Genomic DNA, 25,212 nt, shown 5'->3' with positions numbered 1-25,212 from the left:
TCACGATAAAAAATACCCTTTATAGCCCTGGCAAAGCATCATGTATTCAGCTACCAACAAGATTTGAATTACACTACAAACTTGTGTAGTAAGTTCAATCTCGGCTACGGCCGCGCTGGATGTAATTCCTATTAATGCCTTACTGTGCGTCGAATGGATACCATAATACTTAGTGTGCTGCACCTTATCACAACAAAGGTCAATACAAAATTTCAGTTTGATCGGCACAGTAGTTTCCAAGAAAGTGGAATGGACAGGCAGACGAACAAAGAAAAATATAATTGTACACTACTGGACCGACTTGCCTGAAATTTTGTATGAACCTTTATTATGACAAGATGCAGCCAACAAAGTATTATGGTATCTGTTTAATGCATAGTTAGGGTTTAATACAGATAAATCACCAATATACCACATTTACACTGGGAGGAAGCTTCACATACCTCCCCACATTGACTTAATCCACAATACATTGTAGTCTACACTGCACTAGATAACCTAATGATTATTTTATAAAATTATTTTGATATAATGGCTTGAATTATAGTTTAAAATACAAAAGTCAAATATGGTTCAATTGTGTTCTAAACAGAAACATTCCGGTCAAACACGTCTCTGTCATATCAAAGAACATACTGTTAATTTGATATGCCTGCCCTTTCTGCTTGTGTGGTGAAGAGCCGTTGCAAGCCTGTTTCTGCTCTATCATTATTTTCATGGCAAGTGCTTGTCTGAGCTCCAATTTATAGCCCCCCCTTGCCAAACTTTCATGAAAAACACTCATGAAACCACTATCAATAATTTCCCCAACTCTTTATCTGTGTCTAAACCTAAGCGTGGATTCCATGAACAAAGTTTCTTTCTTAGAACTGCACACCTGCGGAAGTCTCTTCCGTTTGCCTGCTTTCCAACTGACTACAATATGGTCGTCTTCAAGTCCAACACAAACGAGTTCTTGATGGGATGTCCCCTTAATTAATCCAATTTATCAAATTTCAACTTCTAACAATTACTACGATATTGTCCCATTGACCACCATACACACATTAACCCTTATCCTCGGGCGGCTTCCGGGCCTTAATAAAAGATGACTCTTTTGTAAAAAAAACAAAAAAAACAAAAATAAATAAAAAATTATTCAGACAGTGCAATGATTGCATCATAAAACCTTGCCAGTGTGCTTTGCCATCCATAAAAATGGATTTAATGAAAGTTAACAAAGGCGTTTTAGCACTTGAAGGGCTAAGATCATTGAGCAATAAAAATCAGCATTGAAGAATGGCAAATGCATTAAATACGGAGACCATCTTTCCCTTTTCCTTTATTTCTAAGTCATGAAGCCACTTGATGTAAGGAGCTAACAAGACCAAAATATGGTTATCATAAAACCAGGAGATGCTTATTGACCTTAGTCTTGAAAAGACCAGTGTTATAGATAGGAGGAAAACAGTAAGAAGAGAATTCCACAAACCTATAATTTGTGGAAAGAAGCGACTAAAATAGGAGTATTATAACAACATAGCTGAACAGTGAATTAGAGACAACTACACTAACTAGTCAGAAGAGCTGGAACAAAGGAAGCAGATCAAACAATTCTGAAGACCACACACCATAATCTACACTCTTATATAAAAGTCACTTTGTGTGTGTGTGTGTGTGTGTGTGTGTGTGTGTGTGAAACGATTGCCTTTCACATGTTTTTTTTTCTCTTTTCTCTCTTATAATTAAATAATATAAGATAAGGCAAATAAAAAAATAAAAAAAAAACTTTTACAAGGGAATGTTTTATGTTACACCGGCCAAGGGAAATAATAAAATCCCAGCAGATCATTTCTTCTTAAACAGATTTCTTGTCATCTGGAGACATAGCTCAGTAGTAGAACATTCTACCACAGATCTAATGATCTGTTTAAACCCGGGTGTACCTCACCATTTTATTTTAATTTTCTCATATTAATGAGTTAAATTTATGATGAAAGAAGAGGTACCATTTAAAATCATAGCAAATCATTTTTTTCGTTTGCATATTTTAAAACTAAACATTAATAAGAAGTGAAGGGCAGTCACCATCAAGCCTAAATATCAGCTGACGTAATATCGTAGACAAACACAGATGAAATTTGATGAATGACATTATCATTATTTTTTATTTATTTTTTTGCAAATTAGTCCACCGGCAAATTATTCCTCATAATATATAATAATCAATAAAAGGATTGATTCTATAATAATACATATGCAATCTGCATAAATTAAAATATCATGTTTAAGCATATTTTATTACCAGGCAACCAGCTAGTATTATTTATAAAAAGCACCAAACTAGCAACATCGCGTCTGTGAGAGAGACAGTGCAAAGAAATGGTGGGCTCAACCAATTTACTTTTTTTGCAATTTATCAAGAACCTTCAAATGGGACACAGATTCACCAGCAAAAATATAACAAAAATATTCTATACATTATTTGATGGTAGATTCGTAGAGATGGAGAATAGTTTCAGTTGTGTTAAAGAGTTTTGAGTGATAGAACGAATTTTAGGAGAAGCAGAAAGAACGGATTTCATTTATGGACTTTAATGAGAAAGAAAGATCAGGAAGTTTCAGAATCGATTCTTCAAGAAAATTTCAGGAAAAAAAGCATCACGCCTACGATCAAGACACAAGCTGAGTCTTAAACCATTTCTTACCCTAATCCACAACCAAACCCATCAACTTTCTGATCAAATCTAGTAAATATCTTTCATTCGTTTAAAAAAATATCCCTTAGGGTCTAGTAAATATCTTTCATTCGTTTAAAAAAATATCCACACTTATGATGAAACTAGGAAATAACTGGAATGCTATAGCATAAAAAAATAATGACTGCTTAGTGTATGATTATAACCCAGGACGGCATGAAATAGTGACATTGATCAAATGATCTTTTTAATGAGTAGAGATTTTTTTACCTTCCAGAATAAATTTAAAATTGTTTGAGTGTCTGAAAAGATAAAGAAACATTAAAAAATATATATTATTTGATTAATTGGGATGTTTATTGAGATGAGTATTATTTATTCATTTATTTATTGCGGACTATTATCCTCATCTTTTAATTGTTGTTTCATGAAGTTTCGGCCAACTATTCCTCTGGTCTTCATCAGGAGGATGGAGTTGGGACATTCAGAGCTCCTATCCCGTCACGGTAACCACCTGATATAGGCCAGAGGAATAGTTGGTCGAAATGTCATCAAACAACAACTGAAAGATGAGGATAATAGTCCACAATAAATAAATGAATAAATAAAAATGTTTTTTTATATTTAAGTAAAAGCATTAATGAACATTTATTGGCTATTTTTTATCCATTTTTAAAAAGAAAAAAAGGGGATAAATGTTTTTTTTTTTTTTTTTTTTTTCAAACTAAACAAAACAGCAAGTGCATGATTTGATATGACAAAGTGTGGCTAAAAAGAAAAAAAAAGAAAAAGTATCCGAACATTCGTTTCTGTTATTTTGATTCTTGTCTAAAATTTTCCTTCTTCCCTTATTAAAAAAAAAATATTAAGAGAGATCTGTATGATGTACATATGACAAAACGAAAATATCATATTCCAAAAATTAGATAATTTGATAAAGTAATTTTATTTTTATGAAGAAAATTATTTATAAGTGTTTAATAGGAATTTATAGGCATTACAATAAAAATCTCACAAGTTTTGAGTTATCTCCCTTTGTTAAGATTGTTTTCAAAATGGCAGGTGAGACAGTGGCTTTTCTGTTACTCATAAAATTTTATAGTCTTATTTAAAAATAAAACTGCTTGATCAATTTACATGATTTTTAGAATATCATATTTTTGTTTTGTGGTCAGTACATCATACAAATTTTTTATTTTTTTTTAATAGGAGGAATTCTGGACAAGAATGGTTATTTTTACATACTTTTAATTTTGAATGAGTTTTCAAAAAGGTTAAAAAGAAATTATGATATCAATAATGTTATCAGATCGAAGATGTTGATTCTAAATCTGTGGTTAGTTTGGCTCTTAGATCCACCATTTAACTGTGATGCCATAGACAAACAACTTTGCTTTATATATATATATATATATATATATATATATATATATATATATATATAATAAAATATATTTTAGTCATCGACATACAGACCTGTTTCGTTGTTTCACAACTCATCAGTGCCGCTAGACTAACACCTCTCCCAAGCCGAGGATCGAACCTAGAACCGTCGTGATGACAGTCGGGAGTCCTACCCCCTGACTACGGAATCGGTGGCCGAAATTAAACTGTCCGGACGTCTATTTAAATAAACATCCGTTCGCCACTCGTAGAGGGCTCAAACGTTTGTTTGTAAACAAAGCGCGAGCTTCGCATTATTTCAGCTAAATTAAGTAGCGAGTAAGATAATTTACGAGAGTGCTCTACCGAAGAGGGGAGCTTTATAAAATATATTTTAGTCATCGACATACAGACCTGTTTCGTTGTTTCACAACTCATCAGTGCCACTAGACTAACACCTCTCCCAAGCCGAGGATCAAACCTAGAACCGTCGTGATGACAGTCGGAATATATATATATATCTGCAGAGCAAAATGAGTTTCAACAGTTCGAAAAATGCCAGAAAAAATGGATAGTGCTAAAAAATGATCACTAAAATATGACCACATCTAGTTTTGTTAAAACATTGTTGCAAAAGTAATGTCTGTATTCCAACTAAATTTCCAGGTTTGATTATCCAGACAGGCGGATTTAAACAAATTTAAGAAAATAGTCTACAAAAAAAAAAAAGCTCTTACAGATTTTATTATTTTGCCATTGAAAGTTCATTTGTTTCTTATAATACTTTTATATACTTTTAATTACGCATAATTGGTTTAGAAAAAGTTAAATAACATTGACATCGATAAGGTCATGAGATCAAAGGAGTTGATTTCAAATATGTCATCTGTTTAGCTCTTAAATCAATAATTAAACTGTGATGCCATGATACACATGCGGACAACTTTACTTTCTATATATGGATGACATCTTTTAGTACATAACTAGACATTGTTTGGCCAATAGGTCATTTTTGAACGCTATCTATTTTTGACTGACACATATTAAAAAGGCGCCGGTAATACAGCTGGCCTGCATTTTTAAGATTGGATTTAGTGGGGGTTTTTTTTTTGTTTTTTTTTGTATACTGTACAAATGTGATCTTTGTTTATTGTTTTTATTTAGTGAGAATGCTTTTTTTTTTGTTTTTTTTTTCCACATCTTTTAGTTTATTATTTCAATGTTGACTTCATTGTTTTTGCAAAGAATAATATATAAATCATTCAATTGTACAAACATTTAATCGCTGGCGAACATTTGTATTTTTATCTATGAATGAGTGCTCATTCTGCTGTAATTAGATATGTGAAAATGATCCGCCACTTATTTATTATTATTAATAGTTTACTATTTGCAGATATTTTCACCAAATATTTTTTTGTGTTAACTGAACCAGTGTGTGAAAAGTGCAATGAAATTCCAGCATCAACAAAAATGCTAGTTATTTTGTTTTCCATCTTATTGGCTTTTTTTTTTTTTTTTTTTTTTTTTTTTTTTGAACTCACCTAAAAAAAAAAAAAAAAAAAAAAAGGAAACTTTACCAAAAAAGATGTTTCCCCAAAGTTCTCCAGTAATGATATTAGTTTGCATAGTGCTAATGATTTGAAACTAGAAAATGAAGCGTAATTTGCTATTTCAAATAAAATCCAACTTCCCCACCAAAAAAAAAACAAAAAAAACATTCAAACACTCTTAAGTTCTTTGGAGTGCCTATAAATGTTATTTTATTATCTTTCAAAACATGCAATTACACATGGTGGAACGATAAAATTGCCGCTATACAAAAGGTGACATGATTCCATTTCCATTTGATGAAAACCAGTTTTCTTTTTTTGTTGCAGACCATCTACTAGTTGGCTAGTTGTGTACAAATCCCAAAAGTGACACAATGTTGAATGAGCAAGATTGGAGATGCGCCGCTGTACAAGTCATGCTGTCTACTGATTTAAATTATGACAACAGGATCATTGCTAGCATTCTCAAAATACATTGCTGGGCTTTCACAGATAACAGGGACATGCCCAGGGTGATGAAAACAAAGTTTCCGGCCACAGTTATAGTCTTTTTTTTTACATAGGCGTCACCACTTATCAAGGCCGATAGGCCACTCAAGGTTAAGGGTTAAAGAGTGTACAGCAGTCAAAAGGACAATATAGTAATCGATAGTAATAGAAGTTCAGTAAATTTGTTAACTTAAGTGGAACGGCTCATCAGAAACTTGTTCACGTTGGACTTGAAGACAACCATATTATAGACAGCTGGAAAGCAGGAAAACGGAAGACAATTCCACAGGTGTGCAGTTCTAAGAAAGAAGCTTTTTTTCATAGAATCTATGTTTAGGTTTAGGCATAGATAAAGAGTGGGGGGAGTTATTGATAGTGTTTTCAGCTAGACGAGTGTTTCTTGTGAAAGTTTGGCAAGGAGGGGCCCATAGATTGAAGCTCAGTCAAACACTTTCCATGAAAATAACGATAAAGCAGAGACAAACTTGCAACATCTCTTCTGTGAGATAGAGGTTGCAGCGAAGAGAAAAGGACATCTCCCACCAGGCCACAAAGTCTATTTTGAACCCTATCAAGGCAGGACAAGTCTTTTCTAGCAGCTCCTGCCCATATGTGGCAACAGTATTCCATCCTTGGACGTATCTGGCTCTTATATAGAGAATTGCATCAGCAGTGAGATATCTACTGGATCGATAGAAGGATCCGACCATTTTTCCAGCGGCCTTGGCAACAGATTTGATGTACGTATTCCATTTAAGATCAGGAGTAAAGGTCAAGCCCAGAAGCCTGTCAAAACTTGGGCCTTCCTAAAATGAGAGCCATTCATTTTAATTGATGCCAAAATGGGGATCAGAACGTTGATGATGCAAAGATAGAAGCTTGGTTTTAGATGCATTAAAAGTAACCAGCCACTTCTTTCCCCATTGTACAACGTGATCAAGATCGGAGGAGAAAGAATCTGAGAGAACTTGGTCGTTTACTGTCTTGAATGTGCTACCATAGATGGTAGTGTCGTCAGCAAAGATGTCTACGAATGATGTAAGGATGTGATTTGGAAGATCATTAATGTAGATCAGGAAAAGAGTTGGGCCCAGGATGGACCCCCTGAGGGACTCCAGCATTAATACTGTGAGCTTCTGATTTTTGCCCATCAACTACTACTCTTAGGAACCTATCAGAGAGAAATGATTTAATAATTGAGAAGACATTTCCAGCTATACCATAGCTGGAGATCTTGTGAAGTAAACCTTTATGCCATACCCTATCAAAGGCTTTTGATATGTCAAGAGCAATTGCCCTAGAAAGGATGCCTCTGTCGATAGATTTGCTAATCTTATGAGATATAACTGTAAGCACATCTGCTGTAGATCTAGCAGAACGGAAACTATATTGTGTGTCACTAAGGTTATTTTTGCTGAGATGGTTGATTACTTCTCTATTTAACACAGATTCCAGCAACTTACTCATGACGCACAGGAGACTTATTGGCCTGTACTGAGAGGGGGATGAACGATCACCTGAATTCTTAAATACAGGGCATACTGATGAAATTTTCCAGGGTGATGGGAAGCAATTCTCCTTAAGACAACGTTTAAACAGTTTTGTAAGTATGGACACTAGTTCTGGTTGAAGTTTTTTGAGTACTATAATTGGAATACCGTCAGGGTCGGTTGCTTTACTGGAATCAAGGTTTTTGATTAACTTGGCAACATCACGTACAGATATTTGTATATCACATAGCGTGTTTTCTGATACAGGAGGAAATATTGGGGGTTGGCAGCCTTGGTCGCAAAGGGTAGAATTAGCTGCAAAGTTCTTGGCAAAGAGTTTGGCTTTGTCTGATGCTGACGAGATTAACTCAGGTCCATTGATGATAGTTGGAATAGAGCACACGCTTCTGTTCAGGATTCTGTTTGCTATTTGCCAAAACTGGTGGGAACCAAGCCGCTGCTCAGCTACTTTGGACTTGATGGACTGAGCATATAACTCTCTTGCATTCTTTATTACTTTCTTATAATGGTTGATGGCAGTCCTGAAAGCGGCTTTAATTTCCATACATCTGTTATGTTTGAAGCAGTGGAAAAAGTGATTTCTGTGCACAATAGCAGCAGCAGCACTGGTTTCAAGTGAGGGCCACATCATGCCACCTCACATCTACGAAGTTTGCTTGAAAGTGAACTCTAAAGTGTACCTGGATGTTCTGAAGAGTGTGGTGATCCCCTGGTGCAATCAGGTGGCCACTGGTAGACTTTGGGTGTGGCAGCAGGACTCGGCACCGGCCCACAAGTCCAAAGATACCAAGGCTTGGTTTCAAAAGGAGTGCTACAGCTCTGTACCTTTCTCTCACTGGCCCCTCCCCCTCTTCCCCTTACCTGAATCCGTTGGAATACTTCATTTGGTCATATGTCGAGAACATCACTAATATGCCCTCCCACAACACCAAAGCCAGCCTGATCGCCACCATCCACCAAGTGTTTGCTGAGCTCCTACCGGCGCTTATGGAAAAGGCATGCTCCCAGTTTCAGACCTGTATCGAGGCAGTGATTGAGGCTGAAGGTAGTTACATTGAATAGGTCAGCTCTACTACATAATTTGTTACCTGAATTGAGCTTTTCAGTAAAAGTTTTAAAATAAAGCTGTAGTGTTATTTTCTTTAGGGCGACAACTTTATAGTTCCACCGTGTAGAGTTTTATGATAGTGTTTATAGCTGCTTCATAGTAAATATAAGTAAACATGTTTTTCAATTAAAAACTATCTTTCATTTCAGAAGAGTTTCTGATGGGTAGCTAATCTGTACAAGTCTTGAACTTTAAAATGTACACACGAAAAATTATGTGCGGGAATTCTAAAAGATGCTATAGTTTTATGATGCAATTCCTATTTCTGATTGATTGCTAGCAGAACATGGCACCATACGATTGGTCAGTTCCTATTGCCAATGTCTATATGTAGAACCTTCTAATTTTCTTTAATCATATTCTTCATTATATAAAAAATATTACAACACATGTATTTATTTATGGTTGGAAATATCACCTGCTAGTACGTGTTCATTAAAACATAATCCAGTTATTGAAAACATGAGTTTCAAGCAGTCAAAAATACAGAATTGAATTCTCTGAATCTGGAATTTACTGGTGCAGTAACAGAATGTCACTTGAATAAATAAAAACATGGTGAGTTGGGTAGTGGTTAGAGTAATAAATTAGGAGAGTAAAATGTGTTGCTACTTTCTCTTTGGAAGTTTCAGATGTGAGTCAGATACACTGGATAAAATGTAACAATTATTTTGTAGGATGTAAAACTAATGAATAATATCTGGTAACCCCCCCCCCCCCATGAAGATCTGGGATATTTGTTTAATGGAAAAGTTTAGCATAGGTAGGTTTATTTTCTTATAATGACTGTACAGGGTGGAACGATAGAGAAAAACAACACTACAACTTTATTTTAAAACTTTTATCGAAAAAATCAAGCCAACTTCAAAGATGTGAGGTGGCATAGTGTGGTCCTCGCTTGAAATCATACCACCCTGGGTACGTCCCTGTTATTTGTGGCAATCCAGCAATGCATTTTGAGGGTGTTGGCAATGGTCCTGTTGTCATAACTTGGATCAGTAGGGAGCATTAGTTTTACAGTAGCACATTACTGATCTCGCCTGTTGACCATTGTGTCACTTCCAGACATGATAGAAGGCTCCTATCCCTCTTGGGATTTATACAAAACAATTTTATCATTCCACCCTGTAGTTACAGATAAAAATCAAGTTTACTTATATATACTAGCAGGGAGACCCGACGTTGTCTGGGATTGAATAATAATTAAACAATGTTCCATACCATATTTTTATTTTCATCAAAATCAGTGAAACTGCCCATTTTTCAATTAAATAACTGCTCTAGTTATGGGGTCCATTGTCGTGCATGGAATAGACACTTCACAGGCCTTCCCGCAATGACTTAATCCATTGTAGTCTACATTGCACTCAATATCAGTAGAAAACCTACTGTTGATTTTATAAAATCAGTTTTTTATAATGGTTTGAATTAAAGTTTAAAATTGAAAAGTAACGTATCATGCTTCAATTGTGTGCTTAATAAAAACATTCATTTTGAATGTGCCACTGTCATATCGTAGAACCTACGGGGCCTTTCTGCTCGTGTAGTAATAAAACTTTTTAAATGCACTTGTGATGTTAGGCTATATCAGGTGTTGATCAAAATCACCTGTTTTTTTTCTTTCAATAGATTTTTTGACTATTGGTACTTATCAAAGACATTTTGATACAAAATCAATCAAAGAACACTGCCAGATACATAAAGTACATTTGTGTGAAATTTCATAAAAATCAGCCCAGCTGTTTCAGAGTCCATAGAGAGCGAATTCAAACACACACAGATACAGTTCATTTCGTATAAAATTTCAAGTGTTTAGACCCAAAATTGGCAGAGGAGTTTGGTAGAGTTTTCAAAGGTCAAATCGTTAAACTTAGATTAGATCTCTTGACAGCCAAATTTCTAGCCAAAAACCGATTGAAATTTTTCTCAAATCTCAATACCCCCTTATGTCAAATCTCGAGTCTGTAGACTGAAAATTGACAAAGAAATGGTAAAGAAATGTACACACACACACGCACACACTGACATTTTCACTTTTATAGATATATAGATATGAATGTGGAAGATTGTTTTTATGTTTCTGAATTTTTGAGATGAGGATTGACTATTTGGATTATTAAGACTGGTGTTCTTTTTAGTGTTTTTCTGATAACGTTTTGGCCGATGTAACCTCCAACCTTCTTCAGATGTATCTTATCCAACTTTGGAATCAAGAATCTGCACAAAATTTTAAACAGAACCCTTTATTGATTCCACGTTGCTCTTGTCTGTTGGCCATAACTGGGTAGAAGACTTAAGGCATTCACAATTATATATGATCGCCTGCGGATTAAATCTTCATTTTTCAGAAAAATTTCACGTATAAGTAAACTTTACCTATCTGTTGCATTCTTTTTTGTTTGAAGACGTGAATTTTTCACTCGTGGATATTATCATTAGTGACCTTTTTATTTTAAATTCTTTTTCAGATAGTCGAAAACAATGTCAGAGGTCGCTTTCTTCCTTGATAAGTTTGCCAGAGACACACCAAATGTTGCGGAACATGTGTCGTGATTTTGCAGACAACGAGATCAAACCCGTTGCAGCCGAAAATGATAAACAGCACAAGTTTCCTGCGGACATCGTGAGCGTTTTGGTTTTTTTTTTTTTTTTTTTTTTTTTTTTTGTTGATTTTTCTTTTTTGTTTTATCGATTATTATTTTCATTATCGAACTTTACATCTTGGATTTTTGGTGCTACCAGATCAGGCTGTCTGAAAATACTGGCTTCCTAACCTAAAATGTACCAAACGTTGATGTTATTGTCTTTTTTTTTTTTTTTTTTTTGTCTTTGCTTTTGCAAAAATGTTCTGCAAAGTTAAAAACAATTTTTCTCTGCAAAACAACTAAGCAAGGCACCATGAATAAATATTTGGAGATATAAAGAACTTGAAGCATAAAAAAGGTGTTGATATGCTGTAAAACAAAACACGTAAACCAAACACCATGAATTTATATTTGAAAATATTATGAAATTAATGGATTCAGCATTAAATAACTTGCAAAGGATTGCTATGTGGTAGAACAATCAAATATTATTTTACAAAATCCGAAAATGTGTGTGTGTGTGTGTGTGTGTGTGCACATATGTATAGTACATATAGGTAATGGTGTAGATTGGCCTTCCTTTGTTTGCAAAGCCATTTGACGGAAGTGACGTCAGACATATTTTATCTACGGATGGCCAAAATCATATAGAATGAACTTTTTTTTCTTTTTTTTTTTATAAATTTTATTCAAACAGTCTTTATTGGAACTTAATAGACCGTTTTTTTTGTTTTTGTATTTAACTGTTTTATTCTTTTTATCAAACAAAAATAGAACTTTTATAATGAAATATATATTATGGAATGTTTTTCAAACATCGAAAGTTTAAAATTAAAGTTTTATTTAAAAAGACGAGGTGTTTTTTCTTTTTGAGATATTTTTTTTTTCACCATTTATCACTTTGAAATTTTATTCAACAATGAAATGATAAAAACTTTTCGTTAAATATATTAAAAAAATTATTATAAAATATCTATAAAGTCTATTTTTTATGTCTGTAAAAGTTTGTAGAAAAGTTCAAATAAAGTTTATAATTTAATTAAAAAAAAAAAAACTTTTTTTCTTTTTTAAATAAAACTAACTTTAATTTTAAAATTTCGATGTTTGAAAAATGGTCCATAATATATATGTCATTATAAAAGTTCTATTTTTGTTTGATAAAAAGAATAAAACAGTTAATAAATACAAAACAAAACAAAAAAAAACCCAGTCCATTAAGTTCAAATAAAGACTGTTTGAATAAAACTTATAAAAAAAAAAAGGTTCATTCTATACGGTTTTGGCCATCCGTAGATAAAAATATGTCTGACGTCACTTCCGTCAAATGGCTTTGTAAACAAAGGCCAATCTACACCATATATATATATATATATATATATATATATATATATATATATATATATATATATATATGGTGTAACTAAAAGAAAATCCAATTGCAACTTCTCTTCCAATTTTTGGATTTTGTAATCATGTCCATATTCCTAGATTTTCTTTTAAAGTTGATGAGTTCCTTTTCTTCTGATGGAATAAATTCAAAAGTCGAATTAATTATTACATTAATGATTCTATGCTACGAAACAGGTGCTATTAAGAATTGAACATTTTAACATGCTTAAAGAAATAAATAGTAAGATGGACAACATCTTGAAATTTGGAATGTAGACTTTTGTCATTCATTTGCATATGCTCTATAGTGACATCAAGTTTCATAAAGAAAAGGTGAAATATAATTGAATAAACATATTTTCCCATAAACATATAGTGCTGAAAAATACATTTTCAATGATAAGACAAACCTATTTAGATTTAAAAAGAAAAAATCTCTACTAATTAGATTAAGAGGAGCAAACAGCAAACTGTTAAAATCATAAAGAGCAAAGGTACATAGAAACTTTACTTGAATAAATTGTACTTTTTTTTTTTTTTTCAGGTGAAAAAGATGGGTGAGCTCGGCCTGCTGTCTGTGGACATTCCTTCTGAATACGGTGGAACAGGCCTTGATTATCTCGCGTATGCAGTTGCAATGGAAGAGATAAGCCGTGGATGTGCAGCATGCGGGGTTATCATGAGTGTCAACAATGTAAGTTGGATAATATTTATATGAAACTTTTTTTTTATTTTTTTTATTACATTTTCACCCCAAACAAGGCACATTGCCACTTTGGTGTAGGGGGCTACTATCAGGGTCAGCAACTACTGGGGCACTATGTAGGGATTTGGGCAGCAAGATGTCGGTTCACGTTGCACTTGAACTTCTGCATGTCAGTACAGTTAGGGAAGCAGGATCCTGGAATGGAATTCCAGAGTCTAGCGGTTCTGGGGAAGAAACTACTCAAGTAGAAAGATCTTTTATATCTAGGGATCTCTACTGTGTAGGATGGGATTTAGCTGCCTGTCGGGTTTGTCAAGGGTGTCTGCATCGTGGGGGCACAAGTGTCTGCAGTTCGTCAGAGCATTGACCATTAAAATACTTGTAGAACAGGCAGAGGGATGCAACGTTTTGTCGATGGGACAGAGGCTGAAGCTTAGATGCCAGTTCAGGACCTATCAGATTGGCGACTCTTTTTTTAACCTTGTCTAGGAGCAAGAGACTAGTAGCAGACGCATCAGCCCAAATGTGACAACAATACTCCATACATGGGCGAATGGTGGCCTTATAGAGATACAGGATACTTTCAGGTGTCAGTAGTTTTCTAACATGGTAGAGAGAGCCTACCTTTTTTGCAGCGGCCCTGGCAATGTTTTCAATATAATTGCTCCAACTCATGTTTCCTGTGAACGTTAGGCCAAGCAGTTTGAAAGATGTACTCTCAGATAAAGAGTCACTGGCCATTGCTATTGGTGGCAGAGAAGGTTTCTTGTAATTATTGAAGGAAACCAGTTTAGTCTTGGCAGCATTGAATGTGACCTTCTTTTTATGTCCCTATTCCACTACTGATTAGAGGTCATCCTCTAGTGTTTTTGCCAGTTCTTTAGATATGTGTTCATTTGTTTTCCTGTAATGCCTGTTATAGAGTGTGGTGTCATCAACTAGGAAAGTGCATTACGTTCATGAATTTTTGAGATTCATATTATTTTAATTCTTCGTTCTCATCTCAATGTTTTGGCTGATCGACCTTATTTAGGTGTATTTTGTCGAACTCTGGAACTTTCTGTATTTCTATCTCTGTCTAATTGAATTGTGTGTATTTAGGCAGCATTTTTTTCATTCAAATGTTTTGGTTGATCTAACCTTCAACCTTTTTTCAGTTGTATCTTGTCAAACTCTGGAACTTTCTGTATCTCTTTCTCTCATCTATCTATTTGGTCTGTTCAAGTATAGATGTGTTGTCAATTAACTTATAACTAGGGCTATGACAACAGCATATTCTTTTCATTGTTTTGACTCTTGAGTGTGTATCTATTGATATCTTCTATGCTTTTCTATAGAGTGATGTGCTTCTCGGTTGATATATACTCGGGGAGTCAAAACAATGATAAGAATATGCTGTTGTCATAGCTTTACTTATAACCTTTCTTCCGTTGATCAGCTCATTTCCTCTTTTTTTTATTCTTAACACCTGGAAGGAAACGGTGATAGTATAACAACATTACTGATCCTATCGTGATTTGGAAATCTTTCTGTTGAACTCTGAAACCTGCACGTAATCTCAAACAGAATCCTTTATTTAAACCAGTGAGCAACATCGCTCTGCTCCACCAACCATAACCAGTTTTAAATAATTCACAATTGCATTTTTCATATTTTCTGCACTTAGAAACCTCCAACCTCCATAAGAGTGTCTCTTACAACTGAATTTTTATTTTATTTTTTTTAAATGGTAAGATTGTACATCTAAAAGACAAAACAAAAATAAGAATTGTCGGCAACATAGCGTAACGGATAAAGTACTTTATAAAATTAGTCAACACTCTTCTGGAAGTTAAAAGTTCAGTCCTCAGTGAATTACAAATGAAAACTTTTACTCAACTCATTCATGGTTGATGGAGTGGAGGTATGCTATCCGTATGGATTAACTTATATGTTGAGATTCTGTGCTTTCTTTGAGTACCAGATGAATTTTAGTTTCACTCTTCTGGAAGTTAAAGATTCACTCTGAATACAATTGTTTAGGAGTTCTACCCAGTCATGACTGACAGAACGAATGCATGCTACTCCTGTGGATTAAATAAAGGGTTCCATTCAAAAGTCTGTGCAGATCTCAGAGTTTGACAGAAAGCCTTCCAAGTTTGAAAAAATACACCTGAAGAAGGTCGGCGATTATATCGATCGACACGTTTTGAAAAGAACGATCACGATGAAGACAAGAGTTTGATATTCCAAATAATACGAACTGAGCGTTACATTTCTGAAACTTTCATAATTATGCATAAATATTTTGGAACTTGATTTTGTTGTTTAATAATGGTAAGTAACATTATTTTTATCTGAAACAGCAAATTTACTTTTTATTTTATATTTCAGTCGCTTTATCTTGGTCCAGTCAAAAATTTTGGAAATGAATCACAAAAGGAGGCTTACTTGAAACCTTTTCTTAATGGAGAAAAAATTGGTTGTTTTGCTTTGAGTGAACCAGGTGAGTGACAACATCAAATGTTGTTCATGCTTGTTTCTGAGTTATCTGAAATATATATATATATATATATATATTACAATAGAAAAATGCAAGCATGAAAAGTAATATGGTTACGCTTAAGCATGAAAAGGTAAAGGACTAGTTGTTTAAACTGGAAAAGAAAAGGACAAGATATTCTAATAAATTTATAACTTAAAATATTGCAGCATTAAGAATTGATTATATAATGTTATAAATTGAATTTAAAAAAAAAAAAATTCTTAATGCTGCAATATACCACTATCAGCCGGTCACTGAGGTGTGACCGACAGACGTGTTATAATAAATGTCTTAAAGCGGTCTCATGAAGATATGAAGATGGCCGTCATTAGGGTCTATAAGAAGAAAAACATACCTGAGATGTTGGATGTGCTGTGCGGCTCCTTTTTCTCTCAGGAAACGTCTTGACCTCTTCACCATTGGTGGTGTTCTGACTGGAATTTTCTTTCTTCATTTTCCGGACCGTTTCGTTGTTTCAATGAAGGCATTTATGTCAGACACAAGAAAAACAACACGCGACACAATTTTAATATATATAAAGCATAACTATTTTAGGGTTTGTATTACTGTACACATAGATTCGAAAAAGTTGTCAAAAAACAAATATAGAACAAATAAATGTTATCAAAGGCAAGATAAGTTACTTTTCTACCTAACTGGATATATTTTTTGTGTTTTTATTCAGTGTAACATGTTTATTCAGCTCGAAAAACATGCAATGTTTACCGATGTATTGGAAAATTCAAAATGGCAGCCGACTGTCTCTCGGAGAGGGTACGTTTGGGAAAAGGTATTATAAATAATAAACTAGACAAAATACTGTTAGAAATTCGCTCAATATATGTTACCGTGACATAAGTTGACATGTATTCGGTTGTTTTCTAACAGTATTTTGTCTAGTTTATTATTTATAATACCTTTTCCCAAACGTACCCTCTCCGAGAGACAGTCGGCTGCCATTTTGAATTTTCCAATACATCGGTAAACATTGCATGTTTTTCGAGCTGAATAAACATGTTACACTGAATAAAAACACAAAAAATATATCCAGTTAGGTAGAAAAGTAACTTATCTTGCCTTTGATAACATTTATTTGTTCTATATTTGTTTTTTGACAACTTTTTCGAATCTATGTGTACAGTAATACAAACCCCTATTTTATTTTACAAAATATATATTACAAAAACTTTAACAATTAAAAACTGGACAATAGGTTTTTCAAAGCTAACTAACCTAACTAGTATTGAGGGAGGTGGTGCCCCCCCCCATTTACGGAGAGACAGAATATGCGTCTTCACTTCATGGTGGTCGTGCAGGAAAGAGACAGAAAGATAGCAAGGGAATTATGGGAAGGGATTTCTTTGTATCTCTACGCTCATGGTCAAATTACCACTCGGCCATGCTGTAGAGCGTGTAAGAAACGGAAAATAGTGCCACAGCAATATTTTAAGTTCTAAATTATATTTTTATTAAAATATCTTGTCTTTTTCTTTTCCAGTTTTAACAACTAGTTCTTTACTTTTCCATGTTAAAGCTTAACCATATTACTTTTCATACTCGCATTTTTCTATTGTAATCCATGATTTTTCCAGCTTCCAGTAAATTCACTTGTTCTTTGTTTAATTTCAGTCTTATTGTTTCCCCTATAAACATAACATACACATATGTAATAACAATGTATGGCACTCGTCTGCTTTCAATAAAATCCCCCCAATTATCTCCCTTCCATTCTTTCATTCTTTCTGTTTCACTTTTTACTTCTCTCTTCTCTTTTCACAAGAGTAGGGAATTGGTAGCAACAGTAGTCGCTGAAGTCATGTGGTTGCTATGGAAACCACTCATAAAAAACGTCGCTCACCTCCTTAGATTTTTTTTACGATTTTGAATAGTAAATTCATCATAACTTTTGTTTTACTGAATGAAAATTGAAAAATTTTTTTCACAATATAGCCAAGGTGATCTATAGACTGCAATAATTGTTTGAAATTTGGTCGAAAAATGAGTGAGCGGTGAAGCTTTAAAGCGGTTCTAAATGAGTAAACTGCCATTTAACCATATATTCAAACACAGTAGTGTTTGAATATATTATTTATTTTACTTGTAAAACAGTTATCTACATACACTTGTTCCGCTGTAGTACAGCAAAATACATGTAAGTAGATAGCTGTTTTATAAGTACAATAAAAGTAACACCTATACATGAAAGTAATAAGTCAGTGTAAAGTTGAAATTCTTTTAAAACCCTAACACAGCCAAAAGATTCAGACTCCACCAGTCGACTGAATGAAAGGGAACTTGAAAGTCCACTCAACACCCCAATCTGGCCTTTGCTTGAAATAGCAAGGCAAAAGGACTCCACATACCAGCATCACCACTTGTGCATATATATATATATATATATATATATATATACACACACACACCATACAAGAACAAAGTAATTTTCATATTCTATTGTTTATATGAATATTTTATTATCAAATTTCGTTTTTCTCAATTTCTCCTTTACAAAACACTGTTCACGTTTTAGTCTGCGTTGTTCTTGACTATTCAAAGACACTCCAAAACGGCCTCTAATAAAGCCAGGAACCACCCGACAATCTCCTTTCTCCCCATCCTTCCATATGATTTTTTTGTGTTTCTATTTTTTTTTTTTCTAATATTTCTGATTATCTGTGGTTTCTCTTTTAGGCAATGGCAGTGATGCAGCTGCTGCATCTACTGTCGCCCGACTGGAAGGTGACCACTGGGTTTTAAATGGCACAAAGTCCTGGATCACCAATGGTTATGAATCTTCAGCCACTGTTGTAAGTATTTCAGATTTTAAACCTCACTGGTCTCTCACTGACAAGATTGCCAAACAAAATGCTACTCCTGTGGTCTTATTCCTCTTTGTCTTCTCTGCTGGTTCGTCTCTCACACATTAGAAACTGCTGAGAGGGTGTACTGGCTCACAAATATGAAAACAAAATAAAACAGTTCACAAGGAGAAAACAGACATTAACATTTTTTGTAAATAATAGTTGCACTTTGGGTGCGTGTGTGACACCATCATGGGAAACTACAATCTAAGCGCTAACGTTCATATCTTAATACTCATCTGCCGAGGACTCTTTGTCATCAGTTCAGCAATTTATTTCCACATTTGCTCCATGCTACAATCAGCATTCTCTGTCTCGAACTTGTAACTATCTAATCTCTCTTGGGGGGGAAGACTTCCAAGTCGTCAACTTGCAACTATTGTAAAGACTGCCACAATAAAAAAATTTTGTCTTAAACAAAATAAAAAAACAAAAAGATAATTAAAGGAATCATTTTTGGTATTGGAAAATAGACACAATTTTTTCCGATTCCGATAACCCCAAAAGTTTGGACTTTTCCAATTCCGATTAATTGTCCCAACACTAGCAGATATACACTTTAACATATGACATGCCAACACACAGCACCAAGAACTAAATGCAACTGTAACAAAACAGCTGATGACCAACACCTGGACCATTAGCATGTCTGCAGATATGCCAACAGTACTCTGGGTTAGATGGTGGTCGAGTTGATGCTAAAACTTAAGTTTATTTGCATGTTTAATCATGTTAATACCAGTTGTCATCAAATCACCAAAGTTAAGTAATGGTGTGTCTGGTTAGTATCTAAATGGGTGATTCCTAAGTATTTTGAGATGCTTAAAAAAATGCATCTTATCCAAGTGTATAATGAACTAACAGCTTAGCTGGTGATATATAAAAATATATAGGATTTGTTTAGAACAGTGGTTCCCAAATAATTTCTGGACAGGTCTTAATTTATCTCAAATCCATCTTTATTACTTCTTCCTATGTTTTCTTTCACCTTTCTCTACCATTTGACCTTGGTACTTTAACTTTTTGATATCTACTAACATAAACCCTACTCTATTCTTTCAATATGACCACACATATCTCATATCATTTCTTTCCATACCACACATATCTCATATCATTTCTTTCCATACCACACATATCTCATATCATTTCTTTCCATACCACACATATCTCATATAATTTCTTTCCATACCACACATATCTCATATCATTTCTTTCCATACCACACATATCTCATATCATTTCTTTCCATACCACACATATTTCATTTCTTTCCATGCCACACATCTCATATCATTTCTTTCAATATGACACACATATCTCATATCATTTCTTTCAATATGACACACATATCTCATATCATTTCTTTCCATACCACACATACTTCATATCATTTCTTTCCGTACCACACATACTTCATATCATTTCTTTCCGTACCACACATACTTCATATCATTTCTTTCCGTACCACACATACTTCATATCATTTCTTTCCGTACCACACATACTTCATATCATTTCTTTCCGTACCACACATACTTCATATCATTTCTTTCCGTACCACACATACTTCATATCATTTCTTTCCGTACCACACATACTTCATATCATTTCTTTCCGTACCACACATACTTCATATCATTTCTTTCCGTACCACACATACTTCATATCATTTCTTTCCGTACCACACATACTTCATATCATTTCTTTCCGTACCACACATACTTCATAGCATTTCTTTCCGTACCACACATACTTCATATCATTTCTTTCCGTACCACACATACTTCATAGCATTTCTTTCCGTACCACACATACTTCATATCATTTCTTTCCGTACCACACATACTTCATATCATTTCTTTCCGTACCACACATACTTCATATCATTTCTTTCCGTACCACACATACTTCATATCATTTCTTTCCGTACCACACATACTTCATATCATTTCTTTCCGTACCACACATACTTCATATCATTTCTTTCCGTACCACACATACTTCATATCATTTCTTTCCGTACCACACATACTTCATATCATTTCTTTCCGTACCACACATACTTCATAGCATTTCTTTCCGTACCACACATACTTCATATCATTTCTTTCCGTACCACACATACTTCATATCATTTCTTTCCGTACCACACATACTTCATATCATTTCTTTCCGTACCACACATACTTCATATCATTTCTTTCCGTACCACACATACTTCATATCATTTCTTTCCGTACCACACATACTTCATATCATTTCTTTCCGTACCACACATACTTCATATCATTTCTTTCCGTACCACACATACTTCATATCATTTCTTTCCGTACCACACATACTTCATATCATTTCTTTCCGTACCACACATACTTCATATCATTTCTTTCCATACCACACATATTTCAGAACCTATTTTTGCCATGTTTGACTTCCATACATTACCACACTTCATACACATGCCTGATAGACTTTTCCCTTAATCAACAGCAGTGATGTTTTGCTTCTGGTAAAAGTTCCCTGAACTTACTCCATCCATTTCTAATTTTTGCTATTGCACCAGCGTGGACCAATAACCTGGATGTGACAAGTTCGAATCCAGTTTGTTCCACAAAACATTTTTACTTTAGAATGTTGGCAACCTTTATTTGGTTCCTCCTGTAAGTAGTTGATGTCTTAGAAAAAATTCTAACAAAAAACATGTTGGGGAAACGAATGCGAACAATATTAATCCGATTCATTCAAAATAAATCGTTGATGCTCAACAACATCATCTCCTTATATTGTCCAGATTTAAGTTTCCTCTGAGGTCCTCAGATCTAAGCCTATCTTTTAAGACTCATGCTACACATCAGTTGTATTATTTTCATATCAGTTCTATCCATGCCACACATATCTTTCACCCAGATTTCACTTTCATCACACTTTGTATAACAGAAATCCTTTCACTTAGGAATGCTGCAACCTTCATGTGGTCCTTTCTGTGAGTACCCAATGTCTTTCTAGAAAGAATTCTAACTAGAAAGATATCAGAGAAATGAATGCCAACAATAATCATCTGATTCATTCAAAATGGATGAATGATGCTTAACCCTAACCACTCTCCAATGCTACCATACAGGTAACACAACTTAAAAAAAAAAGGTAACAACTCTTTTAAAAAGGTTATAAAACTTTTAAAAACAAAGAAATAAAACTTTTTAAAAAGGTAACAAAATTTTTAAAAAGGTAACAAAATTTTTAAAAAGGTAACAAAATTTTTAAAAAGGTAGCAAAATTTTTAAAAAGGTAACAAACTTTTTAAAAAGGTAACAAACTTTTTAAAAAGGTAACAAAATTTTTAAAAAGGTAACAAAACTATAAAAAAGGTAAGAAAAAACTTTGAAAAGTTCGCTTTACCCACCAAATATAGTTTTCTTACAAGGAGAAAATATCTAAAAACGATCTGCTTTCCAGTCAGTCTGAACCCAAGATTCGGAATGAGAAAGTCATAACATTACTTGTCCTTTAGTTGAGCAGAGTTTTTTTACACAGGCATCACCATATTATTAAGGCCAAGAGGCTACTCGAGGATAAGGGTTAAAGAGTGTACAGTAAAAATTGGACAATATGGTAATCATTAGTAATGAAAATTCGGCAAATTTGTTAACTCATATAGAATGGCTCATCAAGAACTTATTTACGTTAGACTTGAAGACAACCATATTGTAGTCAGCCGGAAAGCAGGAAAACGGAAGACAATTCCACAGGCATGCAGTTCTAAGAAAGAAGCTTTGTTCATGGAATGTTTAAGCACAGATAAAGAGTGGGGGAGGGGAATTATTGATAGTGTTTTCAGCTAGACGGGTGTTTCTTGTGAAAGTTTGGCGAGGGGGTTATAAAACTTTTAAAAAGAAAGAAACGAAACTTTTTAAAAAGGTAACAAAATTTTTAAAAAGGTAACAAAACTTTTTAAAAAGGTAACAAAACTTTTTAAAAAGGTAACAAACTTTTTAAAAAGGTAAGAAAACTTTTTAAAAAGGTAAGAAAACTTTTTAAAAAGGTAACAAAACTTTTTAAAAAGGTAACAAAACTTTTTAAAAAGGTAACAAAACTTTTAAAAACAAAGTAACAAAATTTTTAAAAAGGTAGCGAAACTATAAAAAAGGTAAGAAAAAACTTTGAAAAGTTCGCTTTACCCACCAAATATAGTTTTCTTACAAGGAGAAAATATCTAAAAACGATCTTATTTTTTTAATTGTATATTTCTCGTTAAAATTGTTTAATGATTTTTTTTTTTTTATGTATTTTACTTATGTTTTTATTTTTCAGGTTTTTGCCACCACAAACAAATCGATGAAACACAAGGTTAGTTGATTTCTGACTATTGCAGATCACTAAAATCACAAATGGGTAACATTTCTTCTCAGAACTAGGCAGTTTTACACCACTTTCATGTCTCCTTTGTGGACATGCTCCATGTACATTCACTAGCTGTGATCGTCTCTTTCATTGTGCCAGGCTAAAGATGATCATCCATTGATCCAGTCAACCCTGTAATGTAGAGTCCTCATACGAAGCAAAAGCAAAAGTCCAGTTTATAAATAAAGAATAGATATTTATTAGTATTTTTTTTTTTACTTTACAAATAGTACCTCTCTACTTAAGTGCATGACAGACGTGCAGTGTTGAATCTTTGCTTGACTGAAATATATAAGTTTCATCATAGTTCCTTGGTTGAGAGCACTAGAGAACTGAATGTGCCCAGAGAGGTACACTGACTTAACTGCCTTCGTAACTTTCACCAGAACCAACTGCCTGCAACATTCAACTTTCACTCTTGTTGCTCGTCTTCCAGCGTCTTTTCAAGCCTGACTGACTCTGGCTTTTTGTTGGCGGTCCTTGTTCAGCTATCCAGAAGAGACATTCACTGAAGATAAGATCTAACTAGTCTATTGTTTCTCTCACGAAACTGATCCCAATGGAACTCTTCCATGAAATGAGGCACTTTTTCCAACAAAGAGAATATCTCTGGGATGGTTTGACTCTGCCAAGGAATATTTTCATCCTCCTGTAACTCCCTCTTCCTCTGGTCAAGCATCAAATGACTGCACAATTGTCACCAATATGCACTGAAGAAACCTGTTGCTCATCACATGTTTACACATTTTATGAAGATTAAAAGATATAATGATAATATACCTTATATCTAGAATCCTTATTCCAATTTTGATCAAAGCCCATTACATATCTGATGACTATCAATCAAATTTAATGCAAATCTGAAATATTTGAATTTTCGAATTTGAGGTTGTGCTTCTAAAAACCTTTTAAAATAATCCAAAAATCTGAAATTTTGGGAATATTAATTGTTTTATAGCTATTGTTAAAATTTCACTAAAAATTAGGAGGTATCTGAATATTCATAAAGGGATCCTACTCCCGTTTTACAAAACTAAAACTATATATAGCCCACATTACCCATCAGTATGACAATGATTAATTAGTTTAATAGTGATTCCTGTATATATAAATCTATAGAAATTATGACACAAAATGTTTAAACACAGTTTAGTTTTCTGTTTGGTTGGCACACCTACAGATTCTGATGGACTATTCTTGACATCATTTCCAGTAAGCAGGTTCTGCTTTCCAGTCAGTCTGAACCCAAGATTCGGAATGAGAATGTCATAACATTACTTGTCCTTTAGTTGAGCAGAGTTTTTTTTTTTTACACAGGCATCCCCACATTATTAAGGCCAAGAGGCTACTCGAGGATAAGGGTTAAAGAGTGTACAGTAAAAATTGGACAATATGGTAATCATTAGTAATGAAAATTCGGCAAATTTGTTAACTCATATAGAACGGCTCATCAAGAACTTATTTACGTTAGACTTGAAGACAACCATATTGTAGTCAGCCGGAAAGCAGGAAAACGGAAGACAATTCCACAGGCATGCAGTTCTAAGAAAGAAGCTTTGTTCATGGAATGTTTAAGCACAGATAAAGAGTGGGGGGAATTATTGATAGTGTTTTCAGCTAGACGGGTGTTTCTTGTGAAAGTTTGGCGAGGCGGGGAATCCTTGAATGTACCTGGCTCTTATATAGATAGAGAATTGCATCAGCAGTGAGATATCTACTGGATCGATAGAAAGATCCCACCATTTTTCCAGCGGCCTTGGCAACAGATTTGATGTACGTGTTCCATTTCAGATCAGGAGTAAAAGTCAAGCCCAGAAGCTTGTCAAAACTTGAGGCCTCCTGAAGACGAGAGCCATTCATTTCAATTGATGCCAGATGTGGATCAGAATGTTGATGATGTAAAGAGAGAAGCTTGCATTAAAAGTTCCCACTCAGCTAGCATACTTGTCTGTATTTCTGTTATTATATCATTCATTTCACTGTTTTTGTGTCTTCTCATTATTCCTTTTTAACATTTTCTT

The 25,212-nt window shown here is 34.0% G+C and overlaps 1 protein-coding gene across 2 annotated transcripts in view; it reads left to right on the top strand.

Moving 5' to 3' along the window:
• The window catches only part of LOC145255584 (short-chain specific acyl-CoA dehydrogenase, mitochondrial-like), a 97,113-nt gene that overhangs the window by 52,403 nt on the left and 19,498 nt on the right, over positions 1 to 25,212 (top strand). For both annotated transcript variants that reach the window (XM_080114060.1, XM_080114059.1), the window contains exons 2-6: positions 11,191 to 11,345; positions 13,241 to 13,390; positions 15,776 to 15,887; positions 18,618 to 18,733; positions 23,102 to 23,137. In XM_080114060.1, coding sequence (XP_079970186.1) covers positions 11,253 to 11,345; positions 13,241 to 13,390; positions 15,776 to 15,887; positions 18,618 to 18,733; positions 23,102 to 23,137 — 507 coding nt within the window. In that variant the 5' untranslated portion in view covers positions 11,191 to 11,252. The remainder of the gene's footprint in view (positions 1 to 11,190; positions 11,346 to 13,240; positions 13,391 to 15,775; positions 15,888 to 18,617; positions 18,734 to 23,101; positions 23,138 to 25,212) is intronic.

The sequence above is a fragment of the Euprymna scolopes genome, chromosome 31, assembly GCF_053919585.1.
Source record: "Euprymna scolopes isolate OS-2025 chromosome 31, ASM5391958v1, whole genome shotgun sequence".
Lineage (NCBI taxonomy): Eukaryota > Metazoa > Mollusca > Cephalopoda > Sepiida > Sepiolidae > Euprymna > Euprymna scolopes.
Note: the sequence above shows the minus strand (reverse complement) of the source record. Positions and strands in the feature narration are given on the sequence as shown.